This window comes from Mauremys mutica, chromosome 6 (assembly GCF_020497125.1).
Source record: "Mauremys mutica isolate MM-2020 ecotype Southern chromosome 6, ASM2049712v1, whole genome shotgun sequence".
In the NCBI taxonomy this organism is placed as follows: Eukaryota; Metazoa; Chordata; order Testudines; family Geoemydidae; genus Mauremys; species Mauremys mutica.
Window position 1 is genome coordinate 117015891 of NC_059077.1, and position 27246 is coordinate 117043136.

Consider the following 27246-nt stretch of genomic DNA (forward strand, 5'->3'; position numbering starts at 1 on the left):
TCTCCTGTCTGTGTGTTCCATTCTATGCATCCGAAGAAGTGAGCTTTAGCTCACGAAAGCTCATGCTACAATAAATTTGTTAGTCTTTAAGGTGCCACAAGTACTCCTGTTTTTTTTTTTGTTTAAGCCAGAGAGGTGAACTAATTTGCCCCAGTCACAGAACAATTGCAGGCTGATCTTATGTTTCCTACTGCGGACCTCTGGCCCCTGCACATTTGCATCACAAATTATCAACATGCAGGGTAGCATCTCTAGGCATGCAGTGCCTGCTAGCATGACGCTGGCCCGTGGCTTCAATACTGACTCAGAGGGAAATCTGCCACCTGCTGAATTGTATCGCACAGTGCAACTTAATTCTCCCTCCATAAATGGTAAAAGAAATGTGCTGCCATCAAATTAACCCCGTAGTTACAACCCTTCTACCCGCCCCGCCCCGTGTCTCCCCCTTCCCCTTGGTTTGGCAGTTTCGCTCCCACACCGCTGCAGGGCTAGTGGCCATGGGACAGGAGGAACATAGACCAAGATCCTCCAAGGCATTCAGGCTCCTCGCGCCCACTGGTTTCAGCGGAAGTGAGGCGTCTAAATGCATGAGAGGATCTGGGCCATGGGGCCAAACCTCACCCCGTTCTTCCCACCGCCTGCTGCGGAGCCTCTCCTATGCCCCATCCACGGCTTTACTCTTCCCCTCGGCCCAGCCACTTCCTCCTGCCCACAGGCGGGGCTGCAGGGCCCTCTGACCTCACACACCCAGACACGGGTGAGAGCTGGAAGCCATGGCAACTAAGGGCAGAAGGGCTGCAAAGCCTACCGAAGGAATGCAAAGGGCGCTGGCAGCCATGTTTACTGAGGGCAGCCTGGCTTCCCAGCCTACGGACGGGCATGGGCGATGGCAGCCATGTTTACTGAGGGCAGCCTGGCTTCCCAGCCTACGGACGGGCATGGGCGATGGCAGCAATGTTTACTGAGGGCAGCCTGGCTTCCCAGCCTACGGACGGGCATGGACGATGGCAGCCATGTTTACTGAGGGCAGCCTGGCCTCCCAGCCTACGGACGGGCATGGGCGATGGCAGCCATGTTTACTGAGGGCAGCCTGGCTTCCCAGCCTACGGACGGGCATGGGCGATGGCAGCCATGTTTACTGAGGGCGACAAACGACGTGAGAAGCTGGCGGGGATTGGCTGAGCTGCTGTCACCGACCGCTTCCTGCAGGGTCAGGGGTGGGAGGCCGGAGGTGAGGCGCAGTGGCCGGGCCGGGGGTGAGTGAGTATCGGGGGGCGGCTCGGTCCCGGGGTGCCTGGGCTGGGGGCAGCGGCTCGGTGGGGAGCGCAGTGCCTGGGAGGGGGAGTGCGGGGGGGGGGAGCTTGGCCCCTGGGTGGAGGTTGCGGGGAGGGGGAGCTTGGCCCCTGGGGTGGGGGGAAGGAGGAGCTTGGCCCCGGGGGGGGGGGAATGCAGGGAAGGGGGAGTGTCGGGGGGGAGGGGGAGTTGGCCCCTGGGTGGAGGTTGCGGGGAGGGGGAGGGGGAGTTGGCCCCTGGGGGGGGGTTGCGGGGAGGGGGGAGCTTGGCCCCTGGGTGAGGGGGTTGCGGGGAGGGGGAGTGTTTGGGGGGGAGGGGGGAGCTTGGCCCTTGGGGGGGGTTGCAGGGAGGGGAAGGGGGAGTTGGCCCCTGGGTGGAGGTTGCGGGGAGGGGGAGCTTGGCCCCTGGGGTGGGGGGAAGGAGGAGCTTGGCCCCGGGGGGGGGGAATGCAGGGAAGGGGGAGTGTCGGGGGGGAGGGGGAGTTGGCCCCTGGGTGGAGGTTGCGGGGAGGGGGAGGGGGAGTTGGCCCCTGGGGGGGGTTGCGGGGAGGGGGGAGCTTGGCCCCTGGGTGAGGGGGTTGCGGGGAGGGGGAGTGTTTGGGGGGGAGGGGGGAGCTTGGCCCTTGGGGGGGGTTGCAGGGAGGGGAAGGGGGAGTTGGCCCTTGGGTGGGGGTTGCGGGGAGGGGGCATCTCACGGGGAGGGGGACTTGGCATCTGTGCTGGTGTGTGTGTGTGGGGGAGGAGTGTCAGGGAGAGGAGGTGCGGGACTCGACCTTGGGATGGGGGAGAAGGGTGAGTATCAGTTGATTGGGGTGTGTAGGGATCAGCCCCTGGTCTGTGTATGCTGGGGGGTCAATATCACCTCTGTCTCTGGTCTGAGTGGGTGGGGTCATTTGTCAGTGTGTTTGTGGGGTGTCAGTCCCTTATCTCTGTGTGGTGGTGGGGCTGTCACCTCTGAGGGTAAGAGGGCAGGCACAAATATTTTCTTAGAGTGGTTTTTTTTCCTGCCAGCCTGTTGGTTCTGGTTTCTTGTTAACAATGCTCTCTGTGGAAAAACGATCACCCAAACAACAAAAGCATGTTCTGCTGAAAAAGGGGGAAATTGTTAAACACAAGGAACTGAAAATCTTCCTTCAGTCAAATTTTAGAGAGAGAAGAAAGTGGGAGAGGGAGAGACTTGAACTTACAGAGGTTGGACATTACAAGGCTCTTTATAGGACATTTCAAGGGCCGTGTGGACCTGCCGTAACAATCTGTATGAAGTATCAGAGTGGTAGCCGTGTTGGTCATGAGCTGTAAAAAGCGACACAAAGTCCTGTGACAAAGTGGGTATTCACCCATGAAAGCTCATGCTCCAATACTTCTGTTAGTCTATAAGGTGCCACAGGAATCTGTATGAAGGTGACTTCAAAACCTGAGACACTTGAAAGGGTCACTTAAAAAAGAACATATTGCAAAATAAGGCTCTGATTGAGCAAAGCACTTAATGCAGTGGCTCTCAACCTTTCCAGACTAGTGTACCCCTTTCAGGAGTCTGATTTGTCTTGTGTAGCCCCAAGTTTCACCTCACTTCAAAACTACTTGCTTACAAAATCAGACATAAAAATACAAAAGTGTCACAGCACACTACCACTGAAAAACTTCTTACTTTCTCATTTTTACTGTATAATTATAAAATAAATCTATTGGAATATAAATATTATTCTTACGATTCAGTGTATAGAGCAGTATAAACAAATCATTTTCCATTTGAAATTTTAGTCTGTACCGACATTGCTAATGCTTTTTATGTAGTCTGTTGTAAAATTAGGCAAATATCTAGATGAATTGATATACCCCCAGAAGACCTCTGCGTGCCCCCAGGGGTACACGTGCCCTGGTTGAGAACCACTGATTTAACACACATGCCAAATTACTTTGCTCACATGTGCTTGCAAAGCAAGTGGTTGCTGGTTTGGAACCTAATCCCTTAGCTGTATTAGAAATACCACTGTAAATGATTAAGACAGAAAGAAGTTTCAAAACGATATTTGTTTATGCTATGCATTTTATTTACCTTTTCCTTTTGTTCAGCTTGTAGGTAGAGGCACATCTTCAGCTCCTGTGAATGGGCTCAGCATCAGAGAGGTCAGTTGGACTGTGTCCATTTACATCATCTGAGGATCTGGCCCTGAAAATTAACAAGTCAGTTTCATGCAGTTTCTCCTGCACTAATACAGTGCTGCAATGTTTGGGTTAAAAACAGTTCCAGAAATGTTTATTGTTTTGTTGTTGTTGTTCTTTTTTTAAATTTCAGTGTTGGGGGGGGGGAACCTGTAATAGAAATGGTGGTCTTGAGTTTTGCAGATTATTATTTACAAAATTATTTTGGGGCCAAATTAAAATGGAGAGTGGCCCTTTAAAGATATTATGGAAACGGCAAAATTCTTCATAAGATGGACAAACTGTAAAAACCTGCGCTTAGAATCTCTTTTCAATTCAGTAGGACTTGTAGAGTCTCTACCTGTCTTTATATCAAGTGGCCAGCACCCTCAACTCCCGCTGTCTTGGATCTGACTATGGTGGGAGAAATTTGGTCAATAAGGATTGTTATGGTGCCACTTCCCTGATGTAATCTCATAGGCTTATCTAACAGTTCTCTTAAAAATGCAACTGAGGGTCATTTTATAAAAGCAATAAGATGTGGGGAGGCCAAGGACTGAGCAGGCACAGAGGCTGACCTATGCTTTCTTGGCTCTGGATGTAGTCCCCCGGCTTAGAGGTGGGACAGTGTGGGGAAACATGCTGCTGCTTTCGTTTAAGTCTTCAGGATCATCAAGCTAATGCCTTTCACTAGCACTAGGTCAGTGGTTCTCAACTTTTGTACTGGTGACCCATAGTAAGCCTCTGAGTGGAAGCCCCCTGTAAAGTAAAAACCCTTTGAAATATATTTTACATCATTATAAATGCTAGAGGCAAAGTGGGGTTTGGGGTGGAGGCTGACAGCTTGTGACCCTCCCATGTAATAACCTCATGACTCCCTGGGGGGTCCTGACGCCCAGTTTGAGAACCCATGCACTAGGTTCAAATGGCCCCTAACCCATTCACATGCACTTTATTTTAAACCAGTAAGATATAGGGAAACTGTGATTACACAGGGTATTCAACCAAGTTATGGTGTGTTTGCAGCCGGAAGTCTCCACTCCTTCCTTTCTCAATATGTAGGTCAAGGAGTATTAATAAGCTTGTAAAAAGCAATAGGTTTCAGTGGATTTAAAAGGAATATCCTCAGACTTTCTCTCCAGTGTTCCTATTTATAGCATTCAGATGTTGGCAGATATGAAAAGATCTGCTGCTGAGCTTTGCCTGTGCACCTCAGCCCTGAGCCGCAGCATTTCCTTCTTGCACAGTTGTAATAGAGTCCGAATGTGCGGTAGACATATGGGGTATAAGGAGGAGTGTTACCAAACCCCTTAATCCTGGGTCAGAATTAGAATGTGAGAATCCTGATGGGGAACGTCACTGTACCAGTCCCTGCCACATCTGAGATCTCTTTTGTAAGCCATCAGATGGAGCAGTTCTGTCCCCGTTCTTGTTGTTTGATGGTATTTTTTATGATTGGTGCATTTTTTAAGTCTTTTATTTAAGATCCATTAAAACAAAAATTGAGAGAAACAAGTAAAATACATTTGTATATGAGAAATTAACATTTAAATATCTATATTGTAGTAGGTCATTCAGGATAGGAGTCCCATTATTCTGAGCACTGCACAAATATGTAAGATGCAATCCTTGCCCAAAAAGCTTATACTATAAGAAATATTCAGGTCTTGACAGTGGTCTCAGCCCCTATCCTAAAAAGCTTACAGTTAAAATAAAAAATAAATAACACATAGCTCTTATATGTCACTTTTGAGCAGTAGATCTCAAAACATTTTAAAAAGTATTCTTAGATTTCTTTGCATGTACATATCAAAGTTAGATGACCGTATCCACTTGCAAAGCTCTAATTTACTTCTAATCTAGGATATTCTCTCCAGGAGCCTGATCCCAAAGACCATTGAAGGCAATAGGAGTCTTTTGTTAAGGCACTAACAGGGTTCAAGGATTTGTTCTGAACTTGTTGGAGTAATCTCTGTTTATTGTAGTATCTCATCATACGTTGTTCTGACATTCATAATACTAGCCCAGCCAATTTCTTGTAATGTTTACTTTAAATTCTTACCTTCCAAATCCTTCATGCGGTCTGTTTCTGGTGTATACAGTCTGCTGTTGTGTTTTGTGTTCCTGTGGTGCGTAAAGCATGCAGATACTATAGTGATAGGCATGGTAGAAATCCTTACAATAGTACTGGTTAGATGGTAGATGTTTATTAAACTTGTTCTTTTTGTTTCAGGAAGAGCTGGGAATCTCCACTCTTTACCCACAATGTCTGGGATCGGCAACAAGCGGGCGGTGGCAGAGCCTGGCCCCTCTGGGCCCCCAGAGAAAAAGGCAGGGGTCGAAGACTCAGGAACTACAGTGGAGACCATTAAGTTAGGAGGTGTTTCCTCAACGGTATGTATATCTACGGCACCCCACACAACCTCTTCCTTAATGGACCCCCAACTCATTGATGCCAGCCATGTCCTGCCAGTAATACAACCAACCTCCTCACCTCCATGTTATTTTGTTTTCATCCTCACCCAAGCCCAAAGATCTTGCTCAAAGGCCCTTTTATAGAAAGGGGTCGAACAGGCCTGTGCTGCATTAACTGCACTGATGTGATTCTCACCTCTGCACAGGAGGAGCTGGACATCCGAACACTGCAGACTAAGAACCGAAAGCTGGCGGAGATGTTGGACCAGCGGCAGGCCATCGAGGATGAGCTGCGTGAGCATATTGAGAAGCTGGAGCGGCGGCAGGCCACCGATGATGCCTCTCTGCTGATTGTGAACCGCTACTGGAGTCAGGTGTGCAGCATGCTCAGTCGAGCTATCTTGTTCTCTCTCTTGTCCTGGTCTCATTCACTCTGATGCTATGCAAGTTATGTATCTTCTCATTTGTCCCTTCTTCCAGTTTGATGAAAATATCCGCATCATTCTTAAACGCTATGACCTGGAGCAAGGTCTTGGAGACCTTCTGTCTGAAAGAAAAGCCCTGGTGGTGCCAGAACCAGAACCAGACTCAGACAGCAATCAGGAACGTAAGGATGAGAGGGAGCGAGGTGAGGCCTTGTGCCATGTAGTTATCTGTGGCAGTTTGGGAAGATGGACTTCACTGAGGGAAGTGTTGATGTTCTGTGCCTCTGGGAAAATGAATGATTTGCAGATACTGGTGACTGCTTCTCCCACTACACACAAATATACACTCGTCCATTTCTTTCACCTCTGTCTCACAGGGGAAGGGCTGGAGCCAGCATTCTCCTTCCTGGCTACCCTGGCCAGCAGTACCAGTGAGGAGATGGAGTCTCAGCTGCAGGAGCGTGTGGAGTCCTCCCGCCGAGCTGTCGCCCAAATTGTGACAAAGTATGACAAGCTTCAGGAGAAAATGGACATGCTGTCTCACAGGCTAAATAGTGGAGGTATGACAGAGCCGGTTGACTGTGAGGGCCTATGCTTGCAAATTCCAACTTTCTTAACACATTGAGTCAGGGATGAACCAGTTCCTGCCATGTAAGTGGTAAGGGCCAGATTTTCCCCTCTCAGATTTGGGCATCAAAATGAAATGCCCAGGTTTTCTAAAGCACTCAGCACCCATCAGCTCCTCTTCGAGAACAGTGAGGTCTGTTGGCTGCTGAGCTCTGTTGAAAATCTGTCCCTCCGTGCTAAAGTCCTTCTTCAGATAGTTAAACTACTTGAATGCTGAAAACTGTGCCTTGTATGTGGGGTCTAAGTGGAGGGCACCTCCAATGCTGAATCACCTGTTTATCCACTTGGAAATATTTAAGTCCCAGTGGAACCTTATAACCCTGAACATCTGCTACTACACAGAAGCTGCTGCCAAGAGCAGCAGTGTGGAAATTATATCCAAAGTGGGAACGATGGAAACTGGTACCATCCTCCTTCCTTTCACAATTCACCAGCAACGTGGGCTGCTGGTGGACAGTTCTTGGATTCCTTGTGGTTTGAGGCAATAGTTCACCTGGACAAGATGTTAGCTGTCTGATTCCTTGGGTATGTAACTATTTGACACAGAGATGTATGATAACTACATTGCGCTGAGGGAAGATTGCCAATTCCAAATGGGCTGATTTCTTGAAAAGGTTCTTTGTGTAAGGTTCACATGAACTCAAGAAAAATTCTGCAAAAGCAGCTGAGATTTCCATGTCTTTCACCTCAAAATAAAAATGAGATCAGGTTCTCTCAGTTCCCAGGCTCTGTTCCTTGAAAAGTCTGTGAAACTGGCCTGGGTTTTGAGTTTGTATGTTTAGGAAAGCCTCACTCAGTTCTGCACAACAGACAATGAATTCTTGCTCTGTCAGTAATTTTCCCCGCTTCCCAGATGTGCCTAAATGTTGCGGTATACATGGTATTTGGGAGCCTGCTAATTGAAATGGCATAATAGATAAGGGTTGAGCAACTGTCTTCATTCAGATTCCCCTCCCCATTTCTCTTTCCACCATCCTAAATAGGTTTATTATGTTGTTTCCCCTTTGCTTGCTGAATTGAAGACACTCGCTCATGACTCCCCTTTCATTATCTCCCTTCCCCCCACACTTCCTTCAGATGCGTCACTGGTGGATGAAGCGGTCCAGGAACTAAATTCCTACCTTGCACATGAAAATGGGCGGCTGCAGGAACTGGCTGATCTACTCCAGGAAAAGCACCGAATCATGTCTCAAGAGGTACAAGAAAGAAAAACAGAATCTGTCTGTGTGTTTGTGCTTATTTGATCCCTGTCTGGAATACTGAACGATTCTGGTTACTGTCACCCAGGAAGCATGTTATTGCCACGGAGAGGGTGAACTGTAGAGCACCAGGGATGATTAGCAAAGGTTAAGGGAGGAGTAATTTAGTTTTGGATAACTGTAATGTGCACTGTACTTCTGTGTGATTCTGAAGCAGAATCATGTGGTAAAGTACCTGGCAAACTTGACTGGAGCAATAAACTGATAAATTAAATCCAAGTGTTAGAGGGACGCCTGGTTTTATTGCTAGAGGAAAAGGGGATTGAGGGCATAGTGGGGGGAGAAAGCAGCGGGGAGGTGCTCCTAAGATGCTCTTAAAAACATCTGGCAGGTTGGAGCTGACATGCTTCTTCTGTTCTGGTGGTTATTTGAGGTGTAAGAGCCTTCATTACAAAAGGATTCTACCTGCAAAGAGTATGAACTACTAGCCAGGTTTTCCTTTGGAAATTTCAGCTCTTGAAATTCCAGTTCTGGCCTGTCAGCTGAACACTCAAAGGATGTGTGTAAGAAACAATTACAGACATTTAAATGCAGAACTCAGTGCCCCAACGTGTAATGCATTTAGGCAGCAGCCACCTAACTTCACCAAAAGCCGCAAGCTTCTTGAGTTCTTCACTTCCCATTTTTTCCTTCACTGCCCTTCACTGGGGTTGGCTGGCCTGAAATTTTGAACGGCTTCAGTGCCATCCTGCCCCTTTTCTCAGAGTGACTCCTGAGCAAGATACAGATGCCATGGTAATGAGCACTGCAGAATTGCTGAAGACTAAAAGTAAATGGAGCCAGGCAAGACTGAGTGAGTGAAGTTAGTGCAGGGCAATCCTGGAAGGCTGTGAATCAGACACTGCGGCTTATCCTAACCCATGCTCCCCTTTGTCCCTTGGCTGCAGTTCTCCAAGTTGCAAGAGAAAGTAGAGATGGCAGAGTCGCGGGTGTGCGTGCTGGAGACCATGATCGATGACCTTCAGTGGGATATTGACAAGATCCGCAAGAGAGAGCAGCGGCTCAACCGACACCTGGCCGATGTGCTGGAACGGGTAATCACCAAAGAGATCCAGGGCTAGAGCAGATCAGAGCTCAGCAACACCTGTTAACATCTTCATAGGGAATATTGCTGAGAGAAAGAGAGGGGAATCTTTATGGATCCTTCCTCTACCTTACTAAACCACTGCTAATTGGAATGGCATAATAGACATGAGCTAAGGATGGAGTGACTGTCTTCTGTTTGTGTGAGTGGTTTAGGAAGTGGGGCAGGATTCAAGCACTACACACTTTTGTTATAAAATCTTTATCCTCATTGCAGGTGAATTCAAAAGGTTACAAGGTATATGGAGCTGGGAGCAGCCTCTACGGGGGTACGATCACCATCAATGCTCGCAAGGTAAAATCTAGGGCCGTGGGGTTGGCGGGGTGAGGGGAAGCTTTGATTGGTGAAAGAGAAGAAGGATGGTTCAGTGGTTAAGGCAGTAACCTAGGGCTGTGGAGACCGGAATTTGAGCCCCTGCTATGCCACAGACCTCCTGTGTGACCTCAGGCAAGTCACTTAGCTTCTCTGGGCATCAGTTCCCAATCTCTAAAACAAGAATAATAGCACTGCCCTATATATGTCACAAGAGTTATGAGGATGAAAACATTAAAGACTGTGAGGTGCGCTGATACTATGGTATTTTGGGTCATATGACTACTATAGATAGATGCAAAATGGTTTTTTTCAAGACATTTAAAAAAACTCTTGTGTTTCTTCTTCAGTTTGAGGAAATGAACGCTGAGCTGGAGGAGAACAAGGAGCTGGCTGGGAACCGCCTAAGTGAGCTGGAAAAGTTACGCCAGGATCTCGAAGAGGTGACGGCACAGAATGATAAACTGAAGGTAGGAGCAAAATTCTCTGGGGAGCATGAAGGTGGATGGATGTGATTGGCTCCTCTCTATTTCACTCTGTTGAATCTGTGTAAAACCTCATTAGTTCCTTCTGTGAAGCTAGATTTTCTGGTCAGTCTGTCTCTGTTTCAGGCACTTTCTCTGTGCTTGGGTGATGTTTTACATGCAATAGGCCAGGATGCTAATGGGAACCTGGGGTTTTGCTGTGACTGGCATTCCTGGCATAATGGTGACACCATGTGGTCAATAAAGGGAATCATAGCGTCTGTTCCCTGTTCTGTGTGTTGGTTTCATCGATTCACTGTATCTTCAATGACCATCTGTCAACACTAATAACTGCCCAGAAGGACAGGGGTTAACTTTTTTCCCCAGCTCATAGTCTGATTGTGAGAGAACTAATGCAGAGCTCAGTGCTCAACAAATCCAATTATCTGACTGCGAGAGTCTAGTGAATGGAAGTGAAAGAGGAGAAAAGGGGGTTTTAGAGCTTCTCCAGTGGGTGGAACAAACTGACTCATAGAACTGTTCCAACTTGATGCTACTACATTTTTAAGACCCCTTGTTTGTTTGTCTGTTTTTTCAAAATTGCTTGCACTGCTGCCTCTGTGAAATGAATTGTTGATTTCTGTCTGGCTCTTAGTAGTCCACATTATAGAAATCATCCCCCCAACTGACAGCCCGGGTGACAGGTAGGCACATGAAGAGAAGGGAGTTACCTTACAAGTGGAGAATCAATGTTGAAGGCCAATTTAGTTAGCGTGGAGGTGGTCCAGTCCCAATAATTAATGAGGAGGTGTCAGTACCAAGAGAGGGGAAATTGCTTTTGTAATGAGCCAGCCACTCCCAGTCCCTATTCAAGCCCACATTGATGACATTAAGTTTGCAAATGAATTGTAGCTCTGCAGTTTCTGTTTGAAGTCCGTTTTTGAAGTTTTTTTGTTGAAGGATGGCTACTTTTAAATCTGTTATTGAATGTCCAGGGAGATTGAAGTGTTCTCCTACTGGCTTTTATGTGTTACCATTCCTGTTGTCTGATTTGTGTCCATTTATCCTTTTACGTGGAGACTGGTTTGGCCAATGTACATGGTGGAGGGGCATTGCTGGCACATGATGGCATATCACATTAGTAGATGTGCAGGTGACTGAGCCCCTGATGGTGTGGTCGATGTGGTTGGGTCCTATGATGGTGTCGCTAGAGTAGATCTGGGGACAGAGTAGGCAACAGAGATTGGTTCCTGGGTTAGTGTTTCTGTGGTGTAGTTGTCTGTAAGCGAGGATTGGCTTGCCTCCCAAGGCCTGTGAGAGTGGGGGGTCGTCTTTCAGGAGAGGTTGTAGATAGGAGGATAGGTTCCAGACTTCAGAGAAACTGCTCATCTACAATTCATTTGCAAACTTAATGCCATCAATTTGGGCTTGTATAGGGACTGGGAGTGGCTGGGTCACTACAAAAGCAAATATTCCCAAATAAATCTGTTAGTCTTTAAAGTGCTACCATACTCCTAATTGTTTTTGTGGATAAAGACTAACACAGCTACCCTTCTGATACTTTAATCAGTACTGAATCCATACAGATAAACTCCAGCAATGGGATAGTTCACAAAGCCATTACCTTGCCCTGTGGAAGTTCTTTCTAGTCAAGGGAAGGATGTGGAAGGAGAATGGGCTTTGGAGTTCTGTTATCTTCCTGTGTTTGGCATCCACTCTGAGGTAACATTTCTTTCCTCTCTGCTTCTCTTCTTTTCTTCATGGGACTGTATGTCTCACCCAGGTGGAGTTGCGGAGGGCGGTGGAAGAGGTTGTGAAGGAGACTCCTGAGTACCGCTGCATGCAGTCCCAGTTCTCGGTCCTGTATAATGAAAGTCTTCAGCTGAAGGCACATCTGGATGAGGCACGCACTCTGCTTCACGGCACTCGCAGCACACACCAGCGCCAGGTGGAACTCATTGAGGTAACCCCTTCATTCCTCCGTCTTCTCCTCTTTGAGATCTCCCACTCTGCCCTAGCCCTCTGACTGGCCTTGGAGTGGACCAAGCCCTCTGCAGTGGTCTTTGCAGGCTCAGTTGTTCTTCTGTTTTTCTAGGAGGGTAGTAATCCTCTCCTCCTTGATGAGGAAATGTGAGACACGTAGATCATAGCACTAATCTCTCTCTCCCCATGTCCCCTCTTGCTCCCCAGCGGGATGAGGTCAGCCTCCACAAGAAGCTGCGCACAGAGGTGATCCAGCTGGAGGACACTCTGGCACAGGTCCGCAAGGAGTATGAGATGCTGAGGATAGAGTTTGAACAGACACTTGCTGCCAATGAACAAGCAGGTACCACGTTTTTCCCCCTTTTGTTTGTAAACAGAGGTTGCATTTCAGAAAGCTAAGGCACAAAATTAGTCATGACCAGCACGGGGCATAAACAATACGAGGAGGTTCGAAAAATACCTTAGAAGTAAGAGAATGATGGAGGAAAGTGTTAGTCCACCACTTAATGGGGAAGGAGAGCAAGGGTCTGGAGTCATAGTGGATCAGACTTACCAGGAGTCAAGAGTGTGATGCTGTTGCAAAAAAGTCAAATGTCCTTCTGGGATACATTATCAGGAGTGCCAGGGGTAAGCTACAAGGAATCATTGTTCTGCTTGGCACTATAAGGCCTCAGCGCTAGTACTGTGTCTCGTTTTGGGCACCACACTTTAAGAAAGATATGAACAAACTGGAGAGAGCCCAGGGGAGAGCAACAAAAGTAAGAGATTTAGAAAACATGGCATATGAGGAAAGGTTGAAATAATTGGGAATGTTTAATCTAGAGAAGAGAAGGCTGATGGGGGATGTAACAGTCTTCAGATATGTAAAAGGTTCTTATAAAGAGGAAATGATCAGCTGTTCTCCATGTCCACTGAGGGTAGGACAAGAAGCAATTGGCTTAGTTTGCAGCAAGGGAGATTCAGGTTAGATATTAGGAAAAACTTTCTCACTGTAGGGATAGTTAAGCAGTGGAACAGGTTACCTGAGGAGCTTGTGGTATCCCTGTTCTTGGTGGCTCTTAAAAACAGATTGGTGTGACATTATGCTCAGTTCATGCAGAACTGTGAGCCACTGTGTTACCACTCTGCCTTAGCAAGAATGTGAGCTTTGCTCCTGCTAAGTTGTGTGTCAGTTCCCTGACACTCCAGCCTGTCTGCCTTGCCAGCAAACTCTTCAAGTCTCTGCCAATCAGTGAACCCCAGTTCCCCCAAGACGTCTCCCAGTAGTGTCCAGTCCCTCTCATGGGACGCTCATGGCAATTAAGAACAGGAGTATTTGTGGCACCTTAGAGACTAACAAATGTATTAGAGCATAAGCTTTTGTGGGCTAAAGCCCACTTCATCGGATGCATGTAGTTTTGTAAAACTATTTCCCCATGCTTATTCTCCCCCCCACACACACAGTTCCTTACATCTCCTTGTCAATTGCTGGAAATGAGCCATTTTCATTACCACTACAAACAGTTCTTTTTCTCTCCTGCTGATAATAGCTCACCTTAACTGATCACTCTCTTTAGTGTGTGTGTGTGTGTGTGTGTCTTCCTACTATATTTTCCACTGCATGCATCTGATGAAGTGGGCTGTAGTCCACGAAAGCTTATGCTCAAATAAATGTTAGTCTCTAAGGTGCCACAAGTACTCCTGTTCTTTTTGCGGATACAGACTAACATGGCCGCTACTCTGAAACCTCACAGCAATTAAGTTTGCTGTGTCCAAAGAGACAGACAGGCACACATCACAACATGTTAGGTTAGCTGAGGACTCACACTTCACTTTAATACACAGCCCTGAGATAGTTTTGTACTAAAATAAGAATAAGTTTATTAACAAAGAGCAGAGATTTAAGTTATGCTAAGCAAGAATAAAAGAGACAAATATTGTTACAAATAAAAGAAAACATGCTTTCTAGTGTCTAAAACTTAATTTTAGCAAGTTACAATCTTTGTCTAAGCAATTTTCTTTCTTACATCAAGTTGTCAGCATCCTTAAGGCCTCCATGCTAGGGGATCCAACTTCCACAGGGGTGCTGTACCCAATGTCCCCTCAGTGGTGGATAACGAAAAGATCTTTTTGCTCTCCTTATATTACTCAAAGTCCATTGTCTCTGACTCAGGAGCCAGGAAGGCTTTCTAGGGTGCAGATTCTGTCCCCCAGTATGATTGTTAACTGGTTTTCTCCTCTGCTTGTTTAGCTTCATGAGTTTGTTTACCTTGCATGCAAAGGTACTCATTGTCCTCTGCCTGTAACCAAGCCAGTCAGACAAGCAAAGACACATTTCTTTGTCTAGAGCAGGCTGGGTTCATGCGATACCTCCCAAACACATTTTAAAAACATATTTTCAGTGCACTTCTATAAATCTTTGTACATAACCTGTACATACACAGAGATTTCTGGGACCAATGTGTCACCAGTTTACATATGATACATTATATGACACCTTTGCCCCAACACACAGTTGTCATAATGTACAATGTGTCAGGCCCGATGTGAGTGAGTTTATTGGAGGGGACACTCTACCAGTTGGCATTTAGGGGCTCCCAGAGTCACAATTGGACTAACACCTGTCGGGGTGATTCAGGCAGGTGGATGGACTAAACGATCTCTTGAGGCCCCTTCTAACCCAACATTTCTATGATTTCAGCAGAATGCCTTCTTTGGAGCTTTCTCTGCTCCTGTTAAATACTTGTTTACACTGTTCTGTCTCAGGAAAAAAATGCTCCTTAGACGTATAAGACAAACAAGTGTCAAGTTATCTTCTTGTCTTTCTGGCTGTGGCCAAATGTTCCTACAAGGATTTCCAGTATCTTTGGGAATGAGTTGGTTATTGGCAGTGGAGAGATTGTGTAGGGAGAATATCCCTCTTACACTATCAGAAGCTCTCTTTCTGAGAGAGGGGATTTTGTCTAGGAAATTGGCTTTATTATCCTGGCATATTTAACTTTCACCAGAGAGGGGCGAAAAGGTATTTTTAAATAGCATTTAAATAAGAGACTTCTGATGGGGTAGCACTGCCTTCTCGTACTCAGCTTCTCGATGGGAAGAAGAAATCTGTGAAGCAGTGATGCTGAGAGAGACCTAGAGTGGTGAGTTGCAAGAAGATATGGTAGCAAATAGGACCAGTACAGTTGTCCAAGCCACCATGCCACGGAGCAGGGAGATGAGTCTTTCTCTGTGACTATACCTGTCCATGGCACATTTCATTCCCTTCTGGGTACATCATTACCAGAAATATACTGATACACTGGAAGGACTTTTCAAAAGACTAACAAAAATACTCTGAGGTCTGGAGGGCAGAGCTGATTGTGGCCTGTGGTAACTAGTGTGTGTGTATGGTTTTTTTTATAGGTCCAATAAATCGGGAGATGCGTCACCTCATCAGCAGCCTCCAGAATCATAACCACCAGCTGAAGGGGGAGGTGCTGAGGTACAAGCGCAAGCTGAGGGAGGCCCAGTCTGACCTGAGCAAGGTACCGGAGCTGGAGATGCTGGGAGAGAATGGGGAAGATGGAAGGGAGGGATAGCTCAGTGGTTTGAGCATTGGCCTGCTAAACCCAGGGTTGTGAATTCAATCCTTGAGGGGGCCATTTAGGGATCTGGGGCAAAAATATGTCTGGGGATTGGTCCTGCTTTGAGCAGGGGGTTGGACTAGATGACCTTCTGAGGTCCCTTCCAACCCTAATCTTCTATGATTCTATGAGAGGGAGGAAAAACATGCTACAGCAAGCATAGGCTACAAGTCTGTCTCATAGTTTGCCTGTGTAAATGTCTCTCTGGTGCCCCAGGGGATAAACTGCACAGTTTGCTACCGGGCTCTACGCAGAAGCCGCTTCTTGCATTTCCACCTCCCACAGAGTGGACCTTCTTCCATGGCTGAACTGTGCTCTGTAAAAGCATTGGCAATAGCATCTGTGAGGGAAACATGCAAGGGAATCCTACAGGGCTGGCAGTGAGAAATGTGTTCTGGCTGAGAACTTTTCCCACTCACTTGATTGGTTTCCCTTTGTTTCTTCCCCACTGCTCCCCTCTTTCCCCCCCCACCCCCCACCCCAGACTCGCTCCCGCAGTGGGAGTGCCCTCCTGCAGTCCCAGTCCAGCATTGACGAGATCAAGGAGGAACCACCGGAGGTCAAACAGGAGCCTGATGATTCCTCTGCCCAGGCGTCTGTGCCCAAGGCTGCCCCCGAGGATGCCAGTGATGCCAAGGCCAAGCGAGATGAAGAGGAGAGGGAGCGCGAGAGGCGGGAGAAGGAGAGGGAGCGTGAGAAGGAGAAAGAGAAGGAGAGAGAGCGGGAAAAGGAGAAGGAAAAAGAACGGGAGCGGGAGAAGCAGAAGCAGAAGGAGTCTGAGAAGGAGAGAGAGTCCACCAAGGAGAAAGGGAAGCATGAGGATGGGAGGAAGAAAGAAGCTGAAGTGATCAAGCAGCTGAAGGCTGATCTCAAGTAAGAAGTACTGTTGAAATTCTTGTTCCTGTTTTCCAGCATCGTGCCCTAATCTGGGGTGTCCAGAGAGCCTAGCTAGAAACCCCTAATTAACTCCAAAAGCTAGTGTCTTAATTCTGGTAAAGGTAACTCTTTCCTTGGGTCACTGGTGTTATGATTGTGCCCAAAGGACACATAGGGGAGGTGGTATTTAGGTCCTCCTCCATCAACAAACCTAACTGGTTGCAGATATCTGTAAGGGGTGGGGCTTGTCAGGTGCAGATTTCAAATCAAAGACCATGCTCCTCCTTGTCTTGGATCAGTGACTGAGCAAGTCTAGAGTTTACTACCAAGGTAAGTTCCTCTGCTGCTCTCTTTCCTTCTTAGTCTGAGTCCACTTTAGCATGTCTCTGCTCATCCTCCGGTGTATGTTTCTGCATTGTTCCATGTACAGTATGTACATGTGCCCAGGGTAAGATGAGCCCAGTAGTCACACACAAGCCTATGCTGGAGGATGCTGAGAGAATGTTGTTCTTGCTTTCAGGCAGGCAGCATCACACCACAGCATTTCTCCCAAATATTCAAATTGGTGTTTTTCTTTTACGGTTGCCAGGAAAGCCCAGGAGAGCCAGAAGGAAATGAAGTTGCTGTTAGACATGTACCGCTCAGCCCCAAAGGAGCAGAGAGACAAAGTGCAGCTCATGGCAGCTGAGAAGAAGGCCAAAGCTGAGGTAACAATGTTCAATCTCCGTCCTCCTTTTTCTCTTGCCCCTCACGATCTAATGGCTGTTCTTGAAATGCCCTCCTCAAGCTTGTTGGAGGGCTGTTGTTTCCTCTTCCTGACTCCAGAATGTCCCTCCCCTTTTTTCTCTGTCAGACAGCTTAAGGTTGGGACAGACTCAGAGGTGAAAGTAGGCCGATACGGCGTACCGGCAAGAGCCAGTATGCCGTGCCGGACTGGACTGCTTCCGTGGTAGTGATTTAAAGGGCCCAGGGCTCCAGCTGCTGCGGGGAGCCCCAGGCCCTTTAAAGCACAGCTGGAGCTCCAGCAGCTGGGCTCGGGCGGGTATTTAAATGGCCTGGTGCTCCTGCCACTGTGGGGAGCCCCGGGCCCTATAAATCCCCGCTGGAGCTCCGGCAGCTGGGCTCGGGCGGGGATTTAAAGGACCCGGTGCTCCAGCTGCTGCGGGGGGCTCCCAGCCACCTCTGCAGCTGGTAGCTCCAGGGCGATTTAAAGGCCCTGGGGCTTCCAGCCACAGCCCGAGCCCCAGGGCCTTTAAAACTTGAAAGGCCCCGCCTCTTCCAGTTGAGGCCGCGCCCCCGCTCAGGACTCCGGCAGTACCGGTAAGTCCTTTAAGTTACTTTCACCCCGGACAGACTGGGAGTGCAGGCAGATGACTGGCCTTAGAATGGTCCTTCATCATTGAGGTTGTGAGGTGTCCATCTGGCTGCTGATTCATTCGTCTACCTTTTTGGCAAAGTAATGTTACTATCCTACATGATGATGTGTATCTTATTGGCTCTCTGGTGTGTGTAAATTAAATAGAGTGGTTTGAATAGCAAGGGGGAAAAGGCTCCCTGAAGGGGTAGAACTGGGATGAAAATTAAACTTGAATGATTAGAGAGACATTTATTATAGTGCAGTTTGCCTGTGGAATAATAATCTCCCAAGGGAAAAGGTACAAGCCCCATCTCTTGAGGTATTTAAAACTAATCTAAATAATCAGACAAAGATTTGTGATGAAAAGTGAAGGACACTATGTCCCAGTGACGTGGCAGAGGGAACGTAGATAGGCAGAATGTAATTATCTGTACAGGATTAACCAGGAGAGTAGGGTTAACGTATTTACTCTTATTAACAAGAAAGTGCCATGGAATCTTTAATGGTGGTGTTGGTCAAGAATTCAGTTTGTATCTCATCCTGTAGATGGAATAAATGGGGCCAAAGAGTTAAAGGTGTTAACGTGACCCTGTCACTGTTCAACATCACACGTTTTGATGGCCATGGCAAGCACAGCCCCTTTTTTTAACCTTTTGTTAAAGATACACGGAAAAAGGAAATGCATTTGATATGTAGAGTATTACGCAAGGCTTTTATTTTAACATAGCTTGTTCCCTTCCCCTTAGCTAGAGAGAGTTTTTTAGAGGGAAACCCCCCTACTGGGCAGTTTTTAGATGGTATTAAAGATCGCAGTAACTGTTCTTTTGGGGAAAAGAGAAGAAGTTAGTTGAGAGGGGCTGGAGCTGCTGTTAAAGTTCAATCCATTTTCTGAAAGACAAGACGAACAAGGTGGTGGGGAGAACAGCAATGATAGACAATGCAGCTTCTGTTTGTGGTGGTGAGTTTTTCCAGCAGCAAGGCTGCAAGTAAAACAGGTATATCAGGTCTTATCAACCACTCAGGGATCTGGCAGATTTGTTCCAGTATCAGGTTGTTTAGAGCATTGCTTTTAGTTGCCCCTCTGGTCATAGGCTCACAGCAGTGTTGCAATATATGCACTCTGGGCCGGCTAAACCAGACTCTTGTCAGATAGCTGGGAAAAGAACAGGGCGAGGAAAGAAAAGAAATAAGGTGGGGAAGGAAAAGGACAAGTGTGAGAGAGACAGTCTTATATCCCAGGTAGTGTTTGGGATTTAGCCAGAGCCAGTGAAGGTGGCGATGTCATTTGCATCCCTTTCTTGGCCGGGTCTGGTCAGGACATCTCTTGCGATTGGGTCAGTGAAGGCCCCGTGGCATTGCAATAGATCCTTGGTTCCCAGGAGATACTAGGGGTGGCAGCTTTGATGGTGAAGCTTTCTCCTTTTCTTTCTCCTTTCAGTTAGCAGTTGTCCCCCTTTGCTTTGCCTTTGCTAATTTTTACCCCCAAAGAGGCTGTGGAGAAAGCTAGTGTACTCAATGCTATTTTTTGCCTCTGTCTTCACAGACAAGGTCAGCTCCCAGACAGCTGCACTCTGCAGCACGGTATGGGGAGGAGGTGACCAGCTCTCTGTGGAGAAAGAAGTAGTTCGGGACTATTTAGAAAAGCTGGACGAGCACAAGTCCATGGGGCCGGATGCACTGCATCCGAGGGTGCTAAAGGAGTTGGCCGATGAGATTGCAGAGCCATTGGCCATTATCTTTGAAAAATCATGGTGATCGGGGGAGGTCCCGGATGACTGGAAAAAAGCTAATGTAGTGCCCATCTTTGAAAAAGGGAAGAAGGAAGATCCAGGGAACTACAGGCCAGTCAGTCTCACCTCAGTCCCTGGAAAAATCATGGAACAGGTTCTCAAGGAATCAATTCTGAACCACTTAAAGGAGGGGAAAGTGATCAGGAACAGTCAGCATGGATTCACCAAGGGCAAGTCATGCCTGACTAACCTAATTGCCTTCTATGATGAGATAACCGGCTCTGTGGATGAGGGGAAAGCAGTGGATGTGCTATTTCTGGACTTTAGCAAAGCTTTTGATACAGTCTCCCACAGTATTCTTGCCAGCAAGTTAAAGAAGTCTGGGCTGGATGAATGGACGGTAAGGTGGATAGAAAACTGGCTAGATGGTCGGGCTCAACGGGTAGTGATCAATGGTTCCATGTCTAGTTGGCAGCCGGTATCAAGTGGAGTGCCCCAAGGGTCGGTGCTGGGGCCGGTTTTGTTCAATATCTTCATTAACGATCTGGAGGATGGTGTGGACTGCACCTTTAGCAAGTTTGCAGATGACACTAAACTGGGAGGAGTGGTTGATACGCTGGAGGGTAGGGATAGGATACAGAGGGACCTAGACAAATTAGAGGATTGGGCCAAAAGAAATATGATGAGGTTCAACAAGGACAAGTGCAGAGTCCTGCATTTAGGACGGAAGAATCCCATGCACTGCTATAGACTAGGGACCGAATGGCTGGGCAGCAGTTCTGCAGAAAAGGACCTAGGGGTTACAGTGGACGAAAAGCTGAATATGAGTCAACAGTGTGCCCTTGTTGCCAAGAAGGCTAATGGCATTTTGGGTTGTATAAGTAGGGGCATTTCCAGCAGATCGAGGGATGTGATCATTCCCCTCTATTCAGCACTGGTGAGGCCTCATTTGGAGTACTGTGTCCAGTTTTGGGCCCCACACTACAAGAAGGATGTGGATAAATTGGAGAGAGTCCAGCAGAGGGCAACAAAAATGATTAGGGGGCTGGAGCACATGACTTATGAGGAGAGGCTGAGGGAACTGGGATTGTTTAGTCTGCAGAAGAGAAGAATAAGGGGGGATTTGATAGCTGCTTTCAACTACCTGAAAGGGGGTTCCAAAGAGGATGGATCTAGACTGTTCTCAGTGGTAGAAGATGACAGAACAAGGAGAAATGGTCTCAAGTTGCAGAGGGGGAGGTTTAGGCTGGATATTAGGAAAAACTTTTTCACTAGGAGGGTGGTGAAGAACTGGAATGGGTTCCCTAGGGAGGTGGTGGAATCTCCTTCCTTAGAGGTTTTTAAGGTCAGGCTTGACAAAGCCCTGGCTGGGATGATTTAGTTGGGTTTGATCCTGCTTTGAGCAGGGGGTTGGACTAGATGACCTCCTGAGGTCCCTTCCAACCCTGAGATTCTATGATTCTAAGACTTTTTGAGGACCCCAAAGGGAGTGATGGGTGGAATAGCCCATCCCCTCATTATTTTGCCATCAATTAGGCCTAATTTCCAACCCACCAATTTTGGACCACTGATTTCCAGTCCCAAACTTTTCTTGTTTACTAGGCATGACTTTAAAACAGTCCTTGAATTATATCAGTGGACCTTTTTGTTTACATTAATGTAATCTATTTATTTCCCTTTTCCCATCAACATTGATTGTTATAGGTTATTGTGACATCTAATCAGCTCTCGCTCTTCACATTTAAAATTAGTTAGGGTAAGTTTGTGGGCCAGTTATTACAGCAACACCTCCAATAGCATCCTACCTCCTAACGCCAGGCTGGGGAACTGGACTAGATGAGAAAATGGGTCTTTTTCCCTTTTTATTTTAAGAAAGGTTTCTCCGTGTTGTTGGAAAATTGTGTGGAAAGTTGATTCCTTAGCAGAGTCCTTTCTTGCTGTTCTATTCCCTGCCTACTCTGAGCTCTTTCACTCTTCTCCCCATCTCAACCCTTTTTTTTCCTTGCTGTAGCTGGATGAGCTGAGGCAGAGGGTGAAGGACCTGGAGGACAAAGAGAAAAAAGAAAGTAAAAAAATGGCAGATGAGGATGCCCTACGCAAGATCCGGGCAGTGGAGGAGCAGATCGAGTATCTGCAGAAGAAATTAGCCATGGCCAAGCAGGTGAGAGGAGTTTATGGAAATGCCCTCTTAGTAAGGCCTTCTTGTGGGGCAAACCTTATCAGGAAATGGCTGGAATTAATCAAGAGAGAGCACTTCTACCCCACATCCACCACCTCCATCAGATGATATTCCAACTCTGCCCATGGCCATGTACGGCAATATCATCATGGTGTAACTGGGACAGAGTGAGGAAAGAGTTAATTTCTATACACACACATTGAGCTAGAGTAACACTGCTGAGGCGAGTAATGCGTGGGGTGAGTGAGGAGAGGGGAGAGTCAGTCTGTGGTGAGGTAAGATGTTTCATTTTTAAAATACACTTGATTTATATAGAGCTTGGCTAAACAAGGACACTCAGGAAAATTAATCCAAATTAACAAATTGTGAATGCATAGTGGATTAGTTAACTGCATTAAACTCCTGTGTGGCCACTCTTATTCAGAATTAAAGTGGCCTTCATTCTGTTTCTTAATCCACTTTGGAATTAAGACAAGCCCACAGTTTATATGATTTAGAAATAGCAGCAATTGGTGTAGTCTATATAACACAAGTACCAATGAATAAGGAACAGATACTTTCGCTGATGAGGAAAATCCTGCGTTACGAAGGCAGGATTGTGTGAGGGTGACTTGAGCACCAGTACTTGGGGCATGTCCCTGTTCCTTGTCAGTTAATAGTGGAGATCTTTGATCCCACCTTGCCTGTTTCCTTTGTGAATTTTAAGATAGAATTTGTTAAGGGGGCTGGATGGCTCAGGGGAGCAGTAATGAGCTATGGAGCCATTGAGTTTTAGATTAATTGACCTAAATTGAAATTCAGCCCAAAAATGTTACCACCTGATGGCTGTTCATCAACTAATTTTAAACAGGTCACTGGTCTCTGTCTAGTTCCTAGTGGAGAGATGGCATGTAACAGTTAGAGCCAACTTTCACCTTTGTCGGCTTTCCTAGCACAGAGATCAAGGACTGAATGCCTATGGAGACTGAATTACCAGCTGTCCCCTAGTGGAGCATCCTTCAGTTCAGTGGTGTTACCTGTTGTTTGGGTAAAGGGAGGTTATCATTCTCCAGGCTGTTGATCTGCATCTTTCAGCAACACTAAATTCTGTTTCTTAAAATAAAGATAAGGGGGTATTAGGGTTTCAGCGCCCTATAGTGGAGGGGGAAAGAGATTCCAATTACAGTGTGTTTCCATCTCTGTTCTAGGAGGAAGAGGCCCTGCTTTCAGAAATGGATGTCACTGGACAAGCCTTTGAGGATATGCAAGAGCAGAACATTCGCCTTATGCAGCAGTTGCGGGAGAAGGATGATGCCAACTTCAAGCTGATGTCAGAACGCATCAAGTCAAACCAGATCCATAAACTACTGAAGGAGGAGAAGGAGGAGCTGGCAGACCAGGTCCTGACCCTGAAGACGCAGGTAACCAGAAGAGGGGTGATGAGAAAACAGGCTGGGTAGGGATACTCCCCCAATGGATCAGGACAAGCTGCTGCTTAGACTTGATTTAAACCTCTTCAATGGTGCATTGAAAGATGCCAGTGGTCCCCAAAGTTTTCAGAGTTGTCCCTTCCTTTGCCCCTGTCCCCGCTGGAGCAGGGCTGCGGCTCCTGAGGCGGAAGGGGGAAGGGGTCCACCGCTGGGGGGCGGTTCTGGGGTTGGGAGTGGGGCCGGTAGTGGAGTTGCGGAGGCAGGAGAACAGTTGGGTGCAGAGGTGAGGTTGAGGACAGGGCCAGGTGTGGAGCCGGGACTGTGGCTGGGGGTGGGGCGGGGCTGGGTGGCGCTCCCTCTGTTCCCCCCCCCCCGAATGTTCCTCTGTGCCCCTCCAGGGAGCACACCCCACTGTTTGAGCTATGCAATGAGAGATTGTGTGTAAACGTGAAATTTCTTAGAGCGAGGTTCACCACTACGTAGGGCTGGGAGAAGGAAAGGGTGAGGGATTTTTTTAATCACATGAGAAAAGGTGCTCCTAGGTGCTGTCCCTCCCACAGCCCTCTTCTTGGAGCCTACCTGGAAATGTCCATTGCTTTTGAATAATTCTACTAAGTGCTCTTCCAAAGGAGAGGGATAGATACATTTAACAACTAGTTATTGGGTGTTTGATTGCTGGGTTTAGAAAGGTTCCCACCTCGGAGCTGTGGGAAGATGTCCCCTTGGTTGAATGTATAGTTTGACCTCTGTTAATTGTCCATGTGTCTGCAACCTGAGAGAGAGAAGTGGGGTTGTAGGAGTGGGAGGAGAGAAAACACAGTGATAGGGAAATGTGATGGTTGCAGCATATAGTTGTGGGAGTTGTGACATGGGAAGGAGGAGAAAATTCAAAAACAAAATAGCAGCAGCACACGTTCTAAATGTTTCTCTCCCTTCCGCCACCCTTCCCGTTTGGAAGGTGGATGCTCAGTTACAGGTTGTGCGGAAGCTGGAGGAAAAGGAACACCTGCTACAGAGCAATATAGGCACTGGAGAGAAGGAGCTAGGCCTCCGAACCCAGGCGCTGGAGATGAACAAACGCAAGGTGAGCATGAACCCTTGACTCACAAGGTTGAGTTTTCTTCATCTTGTGGCAGGTGTGCAAAGCTGCTAGCACTGGATTTCTCTGATGGCTTTTGGTGTTCCATGTCATTACACCATTGTGGCAGAAGGCAGAGGAATACCAACTAATGTTCTAATTAAGGCACAATAGACTGATAAAGAATTCAAGGAACGAGAGCAATCAAAGTGGTTTCTTGAAAGACTGAGAAGAGAGCTGAGGTTAAAAGGAAAATTATCCTGCAAATGGAAAAAGAGGAGGCAGCCAAATGAATATGATCAGGGTCTGTTAAGGCCTGCAGAGAAAAGATAAAGACAGTAAAAAAGCATAATGACTTCAGAGGAATGAGAGAGGGCAATGAAAAAAATGTCTGCTAATAAGGAGTAGAATTAGATGGACTGGTATCCCTGATTCTACCCCCCTTTCTAAATCTCTTGTCAAGAAAAATGTTGGAAAGAAATCTGAACAACTGTTAAGGAAGGAAGATAAAAGTATCCCTTTGTAACCAACAGTCAGCTGTTCTGGATGTCGCATCCTATGGTATGAAGGGAATTTAGCTAAATGATTTACTGATCCACTGACAAATTAAAAAAAAATCATGGACAGCTAGTGGGGTGCTGGAAGACTAGAGCAAAGAAAATGAGGGACTGGTCTTCATAAAAGGAAAAATAATGATTGTTGTTGTTCTCTGTCTGGTTTAAATAGCAGAACAGTCACAAAATATCTACAAGGTAATGGAGCCAGGAGCTCCAGGACCATGGGGACATACGGCTACCCACGTTTGAAGGGTTATAAACACCAAGGAGGGGCATTAGTCCTGCTCTGTGTATCTCACTAAAGAATTCAAGTAAGAAAGGGAAAGTTTAGGCTGACTGTCAAGAACTTGTTGACAATGAAATCTTAGGTTGTTGAGCAGCCCCTCAAGGGAAGTCCTGTAAATCACTTTGCTTGGATCTTCTAAAACGAGAGTGGAGGGAAAACCCTGATAGTACTGTAGGGCCCAGTCTTGGGTGGGCAGGGATTGGGACTAGAAGATTTTTCTAGGTTTTTTCCATCTCCAGTATCTCTGATCCTATGGCCATCTCCTTCGACAGGCAATGGATGCAGCCCAGCTTGCAGATGATCTCAAAGCACAATTAGAGCTGGCTCAGAAGAAGCTCCATGACTTTCAGGATGAGATTGTGGAGAACAGTGTGACTAAAGAGAAGGATATGTTCAACTTCAAACGGGCTCAGGTACGTGCCATATACCACAGGCCCTCACTCTCCATCTCTAGTCAGTCTGCCTCTGCCTGCCGGAGTGAAACTTCAAAAGGGTTCATATCATACTCCCCCCCCCACCCATTCTCTCTCCTCTCCAGGTATTTTCAACTTCATTTTGTTTCCAGCTCCATCCATAAGTCATTTTGGCCCCTGCCTGTGTCCTTTCTCTCAATTCCCCAACCTTCTGCACTCAGCCCCTGAGCTTGGCCCAGTTTGAGATCTGACAACATTCCAGTACAGATCTAATCTAATCGCTTTCTTCTTGTGAAAGGCTGTTCTACAGTGCACTGGGCAGAGGGGGTTGGAAGCAGTGCATTGGTGTATTTTACCATGTACTTTAAGGGCCCCAGTTCTGTACCCTTGAAGCACAAGCTCTCTGGAGAAATGGCTCCAATAATTTATTTGTTGGTCTCTTATCCTCCTGCAGGAGGACATCTCCAGGTTGCGTAGGAAGTTGGAGACCACAAAGAAACCCGATATGGTGCCCAACTGTGATGAGATCTTGATGGAGGAGATCAAGGATTACAAGGTGAGAAACTCTGTCACTCTCCCCTGTTTACTCTTTCCTAGCCAAAGGGTTTAGTCTTCAAATTCAGTCAGTACTGGCCTTCCCTAGCTGTGTTCTGTCAGTGAAGGCCAGATCTGAGCTGGAGGAACCACCTTCTCCTAGGGCAGAAGGTAAAGTCTGCTTCCCATGGTGGTGTATTTTCCACTTGGGGCACCTGAAAGCTCTGCAAAGGTCTGTCACGTGTGGTAGCTTAGACTCTGACCGCAGCATTTTTCTCCTGCAGGCGCGTCTGACCTGTCCGTGCTGCAACATGCGTAAGAAGGATGCTGTGCTCACCAAGTGCTTTCACGTCTTCTGCTTTGAGTGTGTGAAGACGCGCTACGACACCCGGCAGCGCAAGTGCCCCAAGTGTAATGCTGCCTTTGGTGCCAACGACTTCCATCGGATCTACATCGGCTGAGTCTCGCCACGGAGAGACAGAGGCACCTCTTCCGCCGACCACCCAGCCCCTTTCTCTGATTGTCTGTCTGTCACCAGCACGGCAGTCACTGCTTCTCCACCAACCCACGTTCTCTTCCAGAACAAGTGACCCTGGGTTAGGGAGTGGGGAGAGGCAGGTTTTGGATCTCTGCTCATCTTCTCTTCCTTTCTGCCTTTCCCTTTAATCTTGATGGGACTTCCACCCCACAGTGGTCATTCCCACTCACCCCCTCCACACTGCTGAGTCGGGGTTGCTGCTGTGGAGTAATAAAGCCTAACTCAACCCTAACCCCAGGTGTGATGGGAATTGCCCATGGCAGAATAGAGATGAGTCTGAGGCCTTGAAATAGCCTTGGGTATTAAATGGATGATGTTAGGGTAAATTTTTGTTTTCTATTAAAACCTTTTCCCCTGCTTACAACAAACCCCTTGGAAGGTGGGAAATTTGTGTCCTTCCTAGAAATGTCCCTCTCGGTGTGTTTGTGTGCTGGTGATTGTTTTTGTAGGGGTGCTTGTGAGGGCTGGGCAGCATACCTAGCTTTTTCATTCTTGTAGGCTTGTTCAGCGTGAATAGCCTACCAGTTAAAGGCCCTAAGGCAGGAGGGAACTTAAGCACAGGGGTGGCTCCAGGTACCAGCGCAGCAAGCACGTGCCTGGGGCAGCAAGCCACAGGGGGCAGCCTGCCGGTCACTGTGAGGGCGGCAGTCAGGCTGCCTTTGGTGACATGCCTGCAGGAGG

General features: G+C 47.3%; 1 protein-coding gene across 6 annotated transcripts; it reads left to right on the forward strand.

The window, feature by feature from the left end:
• The first annotated feature begins 1137 nt into the window (after nt 1–1137).
• RNF20 (ring finger protein 20) lies at nt 1138–27246 on the forward strand. 6 transcript variants are annotated; one of them, XM_045021356.1, is made up of 21 exons: nt 1138–1231; nt 3366–3419; nt 5668–5828; nt 6056–6223; nt 6330–6477; nt 6652–6834; nt 7979–8097; nt 9048–9194; nt 9461–9538; nt 9907–10026; nt 11804–11983; nt 12211–12346; nt 15388–15509; nt 16093–16481; nt 17074–17191; nt 21583–21732; nt 22938–23150; nt 24118–24243; nt 25353–25493; nt 25948–26049; nt 26312–27246. In XM_045021356.1, exons 3-21 carry the CDS (start codon nt 5700–5702, stop codon nt 26486–26488), a joined length of 2946 nt encoding a protein of 981 aa, XP_044877291.1. In that variant the 5' UTR covers nt 1138–1231; nt 3366–3419; nt 5668–5699; the 3' UTR covers nt 26489–27246. The 6 variants fall into 6 exon arrangements, with proteins under 6 accessions (XP_044877291.1, XP_044877289.1, XP_044877293.1 ...); XM_045021354.1 differs by having other exon boundaries at nt 1204–1256; XM_045021358.1 differs by having other exon boundaries at nt 1213–1231; nt 3366–3476.